The 13,093-nt window shown below is 35.9% G+C and overlaps 1 protein-coding gene across 11 annotated transcripts in view; it reads right to left on the bottom strand.

Moving 5' to 3' along the window:
• Positions 1–13,093, bottom strand: part of USP9Y (ubiquitin specific peptidase 9 Y-linked) — a 199,593-nt gene that overhangs the window by 41,903 nt on the left and 144,597 nt on the right. For all 11 annotated transcript variants that reach the window (XM_054545326.2, XM_054545328.2, XM_063721461.1 and 8 more), the window contains 6 exons: positions 8,572–8,680; positions 7,980–8,126; positions 7,006–7,152; positions 5,751–5,973; positions 2,788–3,008; positions 523–713 (listed from right to left, as the gene is read on the bottom strand). In XM_054545326.2, coding sequence (XP_054401301.1) covers positions 523–713; positions 2,788–3,008; positions 5,751–5,973; positions 7,006–7,152; positions 7,980–8,126; positions 8,572–8,680 — 1,038 coding nt within the window. The remainder of the gene's footprint in view (positions 1–522; positions 714–2,787; positions 3,009–5,750; positions 5,974–7,005; positions 7,153–7,979; positions 8,127–8,571; positions 8,681–13,093) is intronic.

Raw genomic sequence — 13,093 nt, 5'->3', positions numbered from 1 at the left:
TCAGGCTGGAGTGCAATGGTGCAATCTTGGCTCACTGCAACCTCTACTTCCTGGGTTCCAGTGATTCTCCTGCCTCAGCCTTCCGAGTAGCTGGGATTACAGGCATGTGCCACCACACCCAGCAAATTTTTTATTTTTGGTAGAGATGGGGTTTCTCCATGTTGGTCAGGCTGGTCTTGAATGCCTGACCTCAGGTGATCTGCCAGCGTTGGCCTCCAAAAGCGCTGGGATTATAGGTGTGAGCCACCGCACCTGGCTGCTTTTATATAATTGATAAGTCTTCCAAAATGAAGAAGTAAATTATATCTTAAGAGATTAAAGAACACAGTGCCTTTTTTTACTGTGACATATTTTACCTCTTTCTTATTGGGATAATAAAACTACGACCAAGAAGGATAGTTAGAATATTAGTACAGTTTAAATATTAAATATAAAACTAATTATGTATTCTAAGCTATATTTTAGAAGTTTACTGTATTGAGGTTTTTACGAAACTTAAATGATCACCCACCCATAATTTACCTGAACTGTTTCCAAAATCCTCTGGGTACATAGTATTGTAGTCGGGAAGCAGCTAAATGACCAAAGATGACCTGAAGGTGTCTTAGGACACCAATATTGTACTCTTTCCTATCTTCTGTCTTACTTAATGCTGGTTTGTCTTCAAATTGATGAGGATATCCAAATACATCATCTCGGGGATCAACATTACTCTAGAGACCAAAAGACATTATTGATGAGCTAATCTAACTTTAATAGTAAAATGAAAGAAGTTGAAACAAATACCAGAAGTTAGTAAATGAAACGCTATGCATTTTTTTCATATTTCTTACTTCCAAAGCACTTAATTTTTAATATTAGTGCTCATTTCACAGATGGGTTATGATAAAAGATTTCACAGATAAGTTACCATAAAAGCATAGTTAAAAAAACATACATTAGAGGTAATATAGTAAAGTTTGGTCAAGTAGACAGGAATAAAGACAAATGAGTGCTCTGCCATAAGTAACTTCAGGGGAGTAAGTTACTTGGTCGTCCTAGGACTCAGTATTTTCTTGTGAGGACAATGCATTTTCCCAGATTCATGAGGTAATTTATGTAATGTTATCACAAATATTAACAATAAATACAGTTATTAAGAGTAGTTGTGGAAGGTATGGGAGCATATACAGAAGCTCCAAAGGTCATAATCTCATTGTAGCTACAGAGCAAAATACAGCTGCTTTAAAAATATCTACATGTTTCTATATGCTTTGCTCTGTATCTGTATTTGTGACACAGAAATAAACAATACCCAGTTCCTGCCCTGGAGAAGCTCATTGCACAGAAAAAGTAGGCAGACACATGCACGCCATAGCACAGTGCTGAGACAACATAAAGCACAAGCAACCAAGCACAAAGGTGGGTGACGTAATCTGAAATTTTGTGTTCTGTTGGCCTTATTTCCTTCTTGTCAGTATGATTACCCATCCCTATCTGTTTTAAATTCAACACCCTATGGGTAACATGGGCTATAAAAATAGGACTTAATTTCCAATTTCCTTTCAGTAGTGGCCCTTAACCTGGTATTGCTGAACAACCCACATGGAGATTCTACTATAAGTATAGTTACCCAGATGGGAACGCCTGGATGGTATGATTTATTAGATCTTGAAAGGCAGAAGTAAGTGTCTCTAATCTCCATAAATGATATACTACAATCTGAAACTCAAACTATTTCTGACCACTGAAGGGAAGAAATGTAGAAACTGGAGAACCATTTCCTGCAGTTAAAATTTTTGATTTCTATATTTAGTTCCTATCAACATATATGCAAAAAAGTAAAAGATAAACAGTCTGAGTATAAACATAACCGAAACCTATTTTTTTTCTTTTCAGATGGAGTCTCACTCTGTCACCGAGGCTGGAGTACAGTGGCATGATCTCAGCTCACTGAAACTTCTGCCTCCCGAGTTCAAGCGATTCTCTGGCCTCAGCCTCCTGAGTAGCTGGGATTACAGGCATGTGCCACCATGCTGGCTAATTTTTGTATCTTTAGTAAAATCGGGGTTTCAATATGTTGGTCAGCATGGTCTCAAACTCCCCACCTCAGGTGATCTGCCCCGCCTTGACCTACCAAAGTGCTGGGATTATAGGCGTGAGCCACCGTGCCCAGCCAAAATATGACCAAAACTTTAAATTTTCCATATACATGTATTTAAGACCTGCATCTTAAATATGTGATCTGCCACTAGAACCTAACTTTTTTACTGCTTTATTTTCAACTGGATACATTTCACAGGCAGCCTGATTGCAATTGTTAACTAATATTGTTAACAGGTCCATGAAGCATTAGTTGAGAAACAAATTTGTTTCCTTTGCAGAAAGAGCTCTAATTTGAGAAAAATAGAGAATCCTAAAAATAAGTACAGCTTATGAAACACAGACAATATAAAAAGTGAAATTAAGTAACACATTTTAAAAAACAAGACAATGAAAATGTAATTATTAAAAATAAATAGATTCATCCTTTTTCAAATACCGAATTACATTTACCATGTCACACAAAATGTGATTATATTAACTGTGCTTTGGAGACAAACAAAAAAACTGTGTTTAATTATCAACTGGAGTTTCAAGTCTATTAGATAGTGAGTACTACAAGTATGCCAGACATAGTATCTCAGAGATTCTGTCTGTATCATCAAAATGTAGTCCCCATAACATCCCATGAAAGTATAGTAATCTGAGGGAGAACAACAGCATCTGCTATCAGACTCTTCAAAGAAAACAGTAATTAAAATTTACCTCACTGTCCTGCTTCTCATCCCCGAACATATCATCATCTAAATCACTACCTGTGCCTTCAATTGCAAGAATACTGTTCCTGATAGAAGGAATCATGTATAGCTGCTGGATCACAGAGTTCATGTAACACGTAGCACCAGCATTTTTGAGTCCCACAAATCCTTTTGGTGGGCGGGGTCCAACAGGGGGCAGATATTCCCACTCAGTAAGTGCTTCACAAGCTGAATTAAAAAAAGAAAAGATGCTTATACTATGAAAACAGTGATTCTGTTCATCGTTTTCAGGCTAACAAATTAATAATAGCAACACCTCCTTTACCACACAGCCACTTTGAAACAGTACTTTAAATTTTCACACCAACAACAAGAGCCACCATACAAATTTTAACTACAGACCTTGTTAAGTTGATGTTTTTAATGATACTGCTTCTGTAACAGTTTTAAGAGTCATATAAGATGGTATAATATTGGCCAGTGCAGTGCCTCACGCCTGTCATCCCAGCAGTTTGGGAAGCCAAGGCAGGCAGATCACCTGAGTTCAGGAGTTCAAGACCAGCCTGACAAACATGGTGAAACCCTGTCTCTAGTGAAAATACAAAAGTTAGCTGAACATGGTGGCACGTGCCTGTAATTCCAGCTACTTGGGAGGCTGAATTAGGAGACTCGCTTGAACCCACGAGACAAAGGTTGCAGTGACTCCAGCCTGGGTAACAGAGAGAGACTCTGTCTCAAAAAAACAAGATGGTATAGTATTAAATTTCCATGTGTTAAACACAGGCTTAGTGTTAACCATTATTATTTTACTAATTAAAAACTTCTGGCCAGGCATGGTGTCTCACGACTGTAATCCCAGCACTTTGGGAGGCCAAGGCGGGCAGATCAAAGGGTCAGCAGTTTGAGACCAGCCTGGCCAACATGGTGAAACCACGTCTGTACTAAAAATACAAAAATTAGCTGGGCATGGTGGCATGTGCCTGTATTCCCAGCTACTAGGAAGGCTGAGGCAGGAGAATCGCTTGAACCTGGGAGGCGGAGGTTGCAGTGAGCTGATATCGTGCCACTGCATTGCAGCCTGGCAACAGGGCAAGACTCCCTCTCAAAAACAAAAACAACAACAACAAAAAACTTCTGTACCTAAGTGTATTGAATTCACTGTGGTCAGAACTCTACATAAACAAAATACTATGGTTTTCTCACTTTTAATTGTATATAGGACCACTTTGTCTTATTTACAATGTAAGTATTGTATACAATACAAACTTGACTTTGTCAAGTCGTGGTTCTGATTCTTAAAAAAGTATGACCTTCATGTAAATATCTGTTTCCTTCCTTAGTAAATAGTGATAACCGCTTTGCCGATATCCAGTTTTATCGTGAGATAAAGTCAATGGGATGGTGTATCTCAAATCACTGTGAGAACTATAAATCCCTCTCTTCCTTGCATAAAACCAAAACAACTTAAACATCAATCACCATCAGAGATGAATTACATAAATTGAAGCACATTGAACTGCAAGTTATGTAGCTAAAAAACAGAATTATACAGACCTTCATGTGCAAACAAGTGTGTTACAAAGTACAAAACAAAATTAACAATATTGTATTTTGTACATTCTCATTTGTACAAAACAAAGAGCTATACATACATATAAATGCATAGACAGAGATAATCTCTGGACTGGAAACATAAAACCTGTAGGAAGTTAATAATTGTTAACATGTATCCTCTTTTATGTTTGAAAATACATATTTACCAGGTATAAACTTTAGTAAAATAAACAAGTGTTTCTAAAAAATAAACTCTTTTGAAACTACACACTTACCACATAAATACATTAGCTACATAAATTAACAAAAGAAGCATTTTTAAAAAAGAAACTCTTGGCCAGGCATGGCAGTGACCCAGACATATAAACTCAGCATGCTGGGAGGCCAAGGCAGCTGGATCACCTGAGGTCAGGAGTTCTAGACCAGCCTGGCCAACATGGTGAAAACCTGTCTCTCTAAAAATACAAAAATTAGCCGGGTGTGGTGACAGTCGCCTGTAATCCCAGCTACTTGGGTGGCTGAGGCAGGAGAACTGCTTGAACCCAGGAAGCAGAGGTTGCAGTGAGTTGAGATCATGACATCACACTCCAGAGTGGGGAACAAGAGTGAGACGTCGTCTCAAAAGAAGAAGAAACTCTTCTCTCTATGCAGATTCGAAGGGACAAAAAAAGATCTGACCCCCTGCAGATCTGCAGGGAGTTTAGCTAGAAACTCCCACAATGTGATTGAAAACATCCTCACCCAGAGAAAGACATAAGCAAAGATAAATTCATATTTATTAATTAAAGATTTATAATGAATGCTGTTATTAATTATATTTTTAAGCCTTGGTTTTTTTCCTTGAAATGAACGAAATTTTATATTATTATCTGTTATTTTACTTACACCACCTCCCACTCTGAGTTTCAGTTCCATGTAAGATCTGAACGTAGGTACTCACTTTGTGGGACTGATGTAGGCATTTAGAACTTAGTAAAATACACTCAAATGTTCTCTTCTCACATTGTGATCTTTAAAACCATACCTTCCTTAGATTTCAACTAAAATAACATTAAGCAACTTCAGTGTTAGGATTATGAAAATCTTTTCAATACATATATTTTAAATATAAACTTTTTATGGCATTAAATTTGCCTTCCTGCTATTCTGAAGTTTTGGTTTTATTTCACATATGATTAAATAAAACTCATCTAAACAAACTATAAAGGAGCATTGAAAAGACACATCTAAAAATTTTTCTGAATTAATGTTTTCTAACTAAAGTGGTTTTAATTATATATCTGACAGCTAAAAAATGTTAAACTCATTGGATCAAAAAAAATCCATCACAAGTTAATTTTTTCTAAAACATCAAATAAAAATTTAAACTGAAGTATTATTAATGAACAAAACAGCTTTATAATTTAAAATACTCACTAGTTATTGCTGTGCCCATGTAATACATTTCAGTCAAACAGTCTACTATCTGTTTGAGATTCCTTACACAGCCAATAGCTAATGCTACAAGTAGCTCAAAACCGGCATTGATGGTAACAGGTGAACTACAGACTGGAACAGCCTGCTCAGCTGGTAGTTCTCCACTTCTTAAATATTGCAGGTAAACTTTGGATGCGGGAAAGATGAAATCATCAATTAATTCCTAGTAAGTTAGAAAAAGACATTACATGTTATTAGTAGAAAATATAGGTTAGGAGCAACATGCCTCTTCAAAGGAAATACTTGAATAATTATTTGACATAATTAAATATCTCATTATATCTCAAAACAAAAGAAAACCCCACAAAAAACCCCCTGCGTACAATTAATAAATGTAATCAGTTTTCCACATTAGATTTTTTGAAGTGATTTAAAGTTTTATATCAAAGAAAAGTGACATTCTAAATAAATTTTTCTTTAATCAGATAATAAACAGAAACAAATCCATTTCAAATAGGAACAGAATGCATCAAAGTTATATTCTTTTTCTTGAACTGCATGACATATAAAGAAGCTCACCAAGAAATATTGTATAAAAAATGAAGTTTTGCAAGACGGAAATTTCTGTCATTTAGAAATCTAGTCAAGAAAAATTGAGATTTATTCAACATGAAAATCAATCAATGCTGCTTACTGACTTTTCATACCACTGTATCGTAACTCTGATTTGTAATTACTTTACAAAATCTCTTAAGAGGCATACGTTTTAAAGTTACTGTAACCTCTTCAGAGATCCTTTTTAAAAGAGAAGTGGGTCAAGAAAAAAGAAAAAACATCAAGATTATGTCTCAAAGACATTATACAGAGCTGAATCAGACAGCTTTGCTAACATTTATATGGTCATGATAGGAAGTTCAGTACCAAAATTCAGAACTTACCTTAAAGAGGCTGGGCGCAGCGGCTCACCCACTTTAGGAGGTGGAGGTGGACAGATCACTTGAGGTCAGGAGGTCAACACCAGCCTGGCCAACATGGTGAAACCAGGTCTCCACCAAAAATACAAAAATTATCCAGGTGTGGTGACACATGCCTGTAGTCTCAGCTATTTGGGAGGCTGAGGCAGGAGAATCGCTTGAACCCGGGAGGCGGAGCCTGCTGTGAGCTGAGATGGCACTACTGCGCTCCAGTCTGGGCCACAGAACGAGACTCCGTCTCAAAAAAAGAAAAAGAAAAAGAAAAAAAAGAAAGTACTTACTTTAACGAGATTAGCACCTCCTTTTTCACAACCAAAGTGATACTTTTTCTCAGAAGTTTGAAAGGCCAATAACTCTTTTGTTACCCCAAGGTGGCCTTCCAGTATCGGCTCTTCAACACCTGTTTCACCTGTGTTTTTAACATTATCCTGCAAAAGGAAAAATATTATAGGCCCAACTTACAACATGGAGATAGAAAAGGACAGGGAGTTAGGAGAACAGAGAGCTGGAGGGAAATGAGATGTTCTATACAACTTCCCCAAACCGTTCAAGTGGTTTCCTATTTCTTTTTGAGAACTCTCCAGAACAGTAAATGTAAGCAATTTTGCTACCACAAGACACAAACATATTTGGGATTTACAACCACGAGGAAAGGAGGTTACTACAGCACTGAGTGCAAGAGGCCCGAAATGCTGCTCGACACCCTACAATGCACAGCAAAGCTCCTCCCCAAAAGGAATTATCTGGGTACACAATGTCAATAGCCAGGGTTCAAAAACCGTGTTCCGTAAGTAAGCTTTATAATCTACTAGAAGAACGCTAACCTGAAGCCCAAAGCCATACACTTTAGAAATACACTCTCACAGAACTCTGTGAAAGTAAGGTATCAGATGGTTCAATGCAAATACCAATCTCTCAAATTTGATTTTTTAAAAAGTCTTCAAATGTGATAATTTCCCAAAAAAAGGCCAAGAAACACCAAAGTGAAAGAAACAGAATTATCAGCATTCCAAGTTCCAAGAAAAAGTAAAACACATTGAACAAAACTAGCTATGTTTGTTTCTACAAATCTAAGTTACCAATTCACTAGTGAAAAGTACACATTTTGTTTGTATTTATTCTCAGAGGCATTTTGAGAATTTATTTTCCTAAGTTGTCAAATAAAAATAGAGACTAAACAAAAGACTACAAACCTCCTTTTAATAAGACGGCTGATTTGATTGTGACATAATAAACTAAATACTATTCAACTTACCCTAATCCTTTTGAGCCAATCAATTTCACTGACAAGAAGAACTTCAGCATTGGGTATGTTAATATTGCCATTGTAAGCATAATTGAGAAGGTGCCGTAAAAGCGTGAAATAATCTCCTGAATATTTACCCCTCTCTCTTGCTGTGCTCTGAAATATTAAATTAAAACAACATGAATTCACAAGTCTACACTCAGAGTCCATATAATTTTTTTAAACTCAGAAAAATTAAAATTGGCAACATTTCATATTAATGACAAAGACGTGCTATATTTTTTCTATAGATGTACTATATATATAAAATAAATATATAGTACTATAAAATAAATAGTACTATATAAAATAAATATATAGTACTATAAAATAAATATATAGTACATCTATAGACGTGCTATATATTTTCCCAAGACGTACTGTATTTTTCCCCAAAACTGGAAAAAAACAAAAAGCCAATCTACAAATAGTAAAAAATTATAATAGTGCATTTATTAATTATGCCTGTTCTAAATATAATAAAAGCTATCGTAGTAACTTTCTGAATGTCTCTCATGTTAAGAATGCATTATATTGATAAGTTCATTTGAAAACGTCTCACCCCCAATATGGTAAAGAGTAAAGTAATGAAGAAAAGCAGAGGCCTGTGTCCCATGCAACACCTGGTGCACATTAAAAAGAACTGCTCCTGTGCCAACTGACGAACAGTTCTGAAATAAAAACATAATATATCTGATGAACAACAACAAAATAATTCCAACACTGATCTATCTTTAATAGGAGGTATACATCAATAGTAAAATACAAGGTAACCCCCATTTTAGCATTCGGCTAGCAACACAGAATAAATTAGTTTAAAATACTTGTCAGGGAGCTATTCCTCAAATTATTACCTAGTAGGCTGGGAATATTCCTACTTACTATTTATTGTTCAAGTCTGTTAATGTATGATTTCTCAGATCTTCTAATATTTACTGTGAATCAGGGGTTGGGGTGGATCATGTCAAAGGTAAGCATCAATCAACAAAATATAAGCCTCTTATTTTGCAGGACAAATTTTTAACAACCTCTCTTGGAAATGCCTGGAAACACCCTCTAGATACTATACAAAGGTGCTATGCATTAAGCTTCTGTATATCTTTTTTAGCCTCCCCAGAATCACTTTCAATGAACTGTGCATTGGAGCAAGCAACTCATGAAAATGCAACATAGCTAAAGATATGTCTGATTGTATAAATAATTCTCAAATGTGATTATCAGACCAATAGCATTAACATCATTTGAGAACCTTGAAGACATACAAATTCTCAGATTCCATTCCATACTTACTGAGTCACTAATTTTGGGAGACAAACCCAGAATCTCTTTTTCTCTCTCTCTTCTGTCTTCTCTTCTCTCTCCTCTCTCTCTCTCTCTCCTCCACCCCCCTCAAACTTTAATCAACTGAACTTTTCAAGGGCTTACAAAAGTCTCTCCTATTTATGAAACCCACAGGTTGGGCTCAGAAATCTTCAAACTATAGTATCAAAGAATTCCACATGTATGCCTTTTCTTCACAATTTTCTGGAGAGACGGTACAACTGTGTTAAATTCCTAAAGGTGTCTGAGACTCTAGATTTTAGGATATTTAGCAGATTTCCAGCCTCTCACCACTAGATGCCAGTAACAACCTTACCAATCCCACTTCCAGTTATGAACCAGGCTTAGAGTAAAATCTAAAGTAATATCTATTGACCTATATAAAACATGACCTATATAAAGCTATCACATGGACTGTCTGTTATCTCTATGAGCTCTTCATCTATAATTGTTCTCCTTTTTCATCCTGCCTCAGCCACACAGACCTTGCTATTTTTCTAACAAGCTAAGTAGGCTTATGCCAGGGATTTTCATACTTGTTGATCCTGCTGCATACTTACATGATTATTCCCTTATCTGTTCATTTAGACATCTGCTTGAAAGTCACCCTGGCAATGAAGTATTTTGTGATTGTCCTATATAAAACCAAACTGTACTTTATAACAAACAAATCCTGCCTCATGCATTTTATATGGAATCAATAATCTTACTTAAAAACAAAGCAAAGAAAAAGCTTCATACCATATCCACTAAAACAAAAACCTAACATTTAGGAACCCAAATTAGGAGGTTAATATACTATTTAATTATTTTAAGGAAAATGTTTAAGGCACAAAAACTAAATCTCCTAAATAAAAATGAACTCTGAAATCAGAAAACAATCAGTGCTTCAAAAATTACATTGAACGCAAAGCTACAGGACAGACACTTTCAAACCCTCCAAAGAAATAGCACACCAACCCAAAACTGACAGGACCCTGGAAATCAACAATTTATATCAACCAAGCAAACACTGAGCCAAGAGAGACAATTTTTTAAATGGTAGGAAAGTCTTGTGGTGTTGCCATACCACCTCCCAGGCATAGCTGAAACCTTTGAAACTGCAATCCACGTTCTCAATGTGAGGCCCTGATCCCTGATTCCAGAAGGAGTAAAGAAGACCTTATGTGCTAATTTATTGTGTTTTATTTCTAGTCTGTCTAGGAGTTTATGTACATAAAGAATTGGTGAAACACACGTATCTCTGTTTTGCCTAACTCAGAACTCACTCATGGTTGAAAATGCCAGGCATTGGTCACAAACATTTAAGTTTGGGAGCAAAGTATATGATTAACCCAAAAACAGACAACTTGAAAAAGGGGGCAAAAGCTGGAGAGATCTTTCTTTTGGAGAAATCAGAATATTCGAAAGCAGTTAAATATACTAAAGAATTTAGAAAATCATGCACATGCTCACGACACGGAACATTCTCAAAAAACATGTAAAACTCTTTAAGTATTAGCCCTCAGGCTTAACTATAGCTTCAATGTGAGAAAAAAACTGAAGGCTGAGGCAGAATTGTAAACAGTTTCCCTAAGTATTAAAGGGGTGTGTTAATACAGATCCAGTTGTAAAAACTGACAGTTTTTAAATTACACTCAGTCAAAACACTGGCGCAATGCAAGCTAAGCCTTCAATAACTAAGAGGACACCTTGGAGAAATGAAGAAGACTTCCAGAGTTAACACATTGCAACATTTCAAATATAGTTTTCTACAAAAAAACAAAAAACAAAACAAAACAGGAAAGTATGACCAATGTGAAGTGAAAAACAGAAAATGAAAATGTCCTGAACTTTATACACAAAGACTATTAAAAAAACAAGTTTTGGCTGGGCATGGTGGCTCATGCCTATAATCCCAGCACTTTGGGAGGCCGAGGCAGGTGGATCATGAGATCAGGAGATTGAGACCATCCTGGGTAACACGGTGAAACCCCTCTCTACAAAAAATACAAAAATTAGCAAGGTGTAGTAGTGTATGCCTGTAATCCCAGCTACTCAAGAGGCTAAGGCAGGAGAATCGCTTGAACACGGGAGGAATAGGTTGCAGTGAGCAGAGACTGCGCCCTTGCACTCCAGCCTGGCCTGGGTGACAGAGCGAGACTCCGTCTCAAAAAAAAAAAAAAAAAAAAAAAAAAGAATTAAGCCTAAAGAAAAAAACAACAGACAAATGACAAAACAGGAGTATTGATGAGAGAAATTATAGAAGAAAATATGGAATATCTAGAGATAAAAAAGCACTATGATGGAAATGAAAAGTTCATTAAAGGAGTATAACAGCAGGTAAAGATTAAGTCTGAAGAAATGAAAATTGAAATAACCCAGTGTGAGAACAGAAAAAAAGAAGAATTTTAAAAAGTGAGAAAAACCTAACAAGTACACAGAACACCATGAAGCAGACCAATGCATGCAATATGGGTGTCTCATAAGTGCAGAAGGAGAAGAGGCAGAAAGAATATCTGAAGACATAAATAGCTGAAAATTCCCAAACTTGATGAAATCTCTGAATGTCCAAATTCAAGAAGGGTAAAAATCTCCAACAAGAACATAGTCAAAGACAGCCAGCCACACCAAGAAAATTATAGTCAGTCAAGAACCAAGACAATTGTAAAAACAGAAAGGGAGAAGCAATTTGTCATGCAGAAGGGAGTCCTGACTGACAACAGACAGTTCAGAATGCACGGAAAATATGGAAGCCATTTGTTATGTAGAAGGGGTATTGATTAACAACAAACAGCTCAGAAAGCATGGAAAATCCAGAAGCCAGAAAGCAATAACAAAGTGTTAATAGAAAAAAGCTATCAAACAAGAAATCTGAATCTGGCAAAATGACACTTCAAGCAAAAATGCCTAGATACAGAAAAGCTAAGGGAATGTGTTACTACGCCTGCTCTACAAGGATTGCTAGAAGAAGCAATCAAGTTAAAATGAAAGGACATTGGACAGTAATTTTAAGCCACAGGAAGTATTAACATTGTAAAGAAAGCTGCTATTACTATTACAACACTGGCAAAATTAACTATTACTATTGTACTTCTGGTAGGCAACTATTACATAAAACAATTACAAATCCATTTTAATGGACACTGTGTACAGATATAATCTGAGACAATAACATAGATTAGGAAGGATGGAAAAGTACAAAAGCAGCATATTTATATACTGTTGAGACTAAACTTCATATTATTCAGACAAGTTAGTATTATTCAAAGTAGGCTATTTTAAGTTTAGAATATTAACTGAAGTCCCAAATATAATTAATAAAAAATATAAAAAACACAGAAAAGGCAATAAGCACATTTTCAAAAAACCAACCAAATTTTAAAAATCAGCATCAAGTAATATAGTGATGATCAAATATATAGTGAGGATCAAATATATAGTGAGACTCAAATATATAATGAGGATCAAATAATATAGAGAACATGCAGAAAATAAGTAGGTAAATGTCAGAATAAACCATTCCTTGCTTGTAATAACTTTAAATGTAAGCTCTGTGTGAAAAGGCACAGATTGGCAAAATGCACTTTTAAAAAATGGATTCACCTATATGAAATTTATGCAAGTCTCACTTTAGGTGTAAAGACACAGAGGTTAGAAGGAAGAGAAAACAGGATTCTGGGAAGAGGGCAACAATGAACTACAGAGCACCATGAATCAGTCTCTCCAACTAGACAACAGATGCAGTTGGCAGAATTGTGTGATATAATTATTTTGGAACCCTC

The sequence above is a fragment of the Pongo abelii genome, chromosome Y, assembly GCF_028885655.2.
Source record: "Pongo abelii isolate AG06213 chromosome Y, NHGRI_mPonAbe1-v2.0_pri, whole genome shotgun sequence".
Taxonomy (NCBI): Eukaryota; Metazoa; Chordata; class Mammalia; order Primates; family Hominidae; genus Pongo; species Pongo abelii.
The sequence above is the reverse complement of the archived record's forward strand: the minus strand, read 5'-3'. Positions and strand labels throughout refer to the sequence as shown.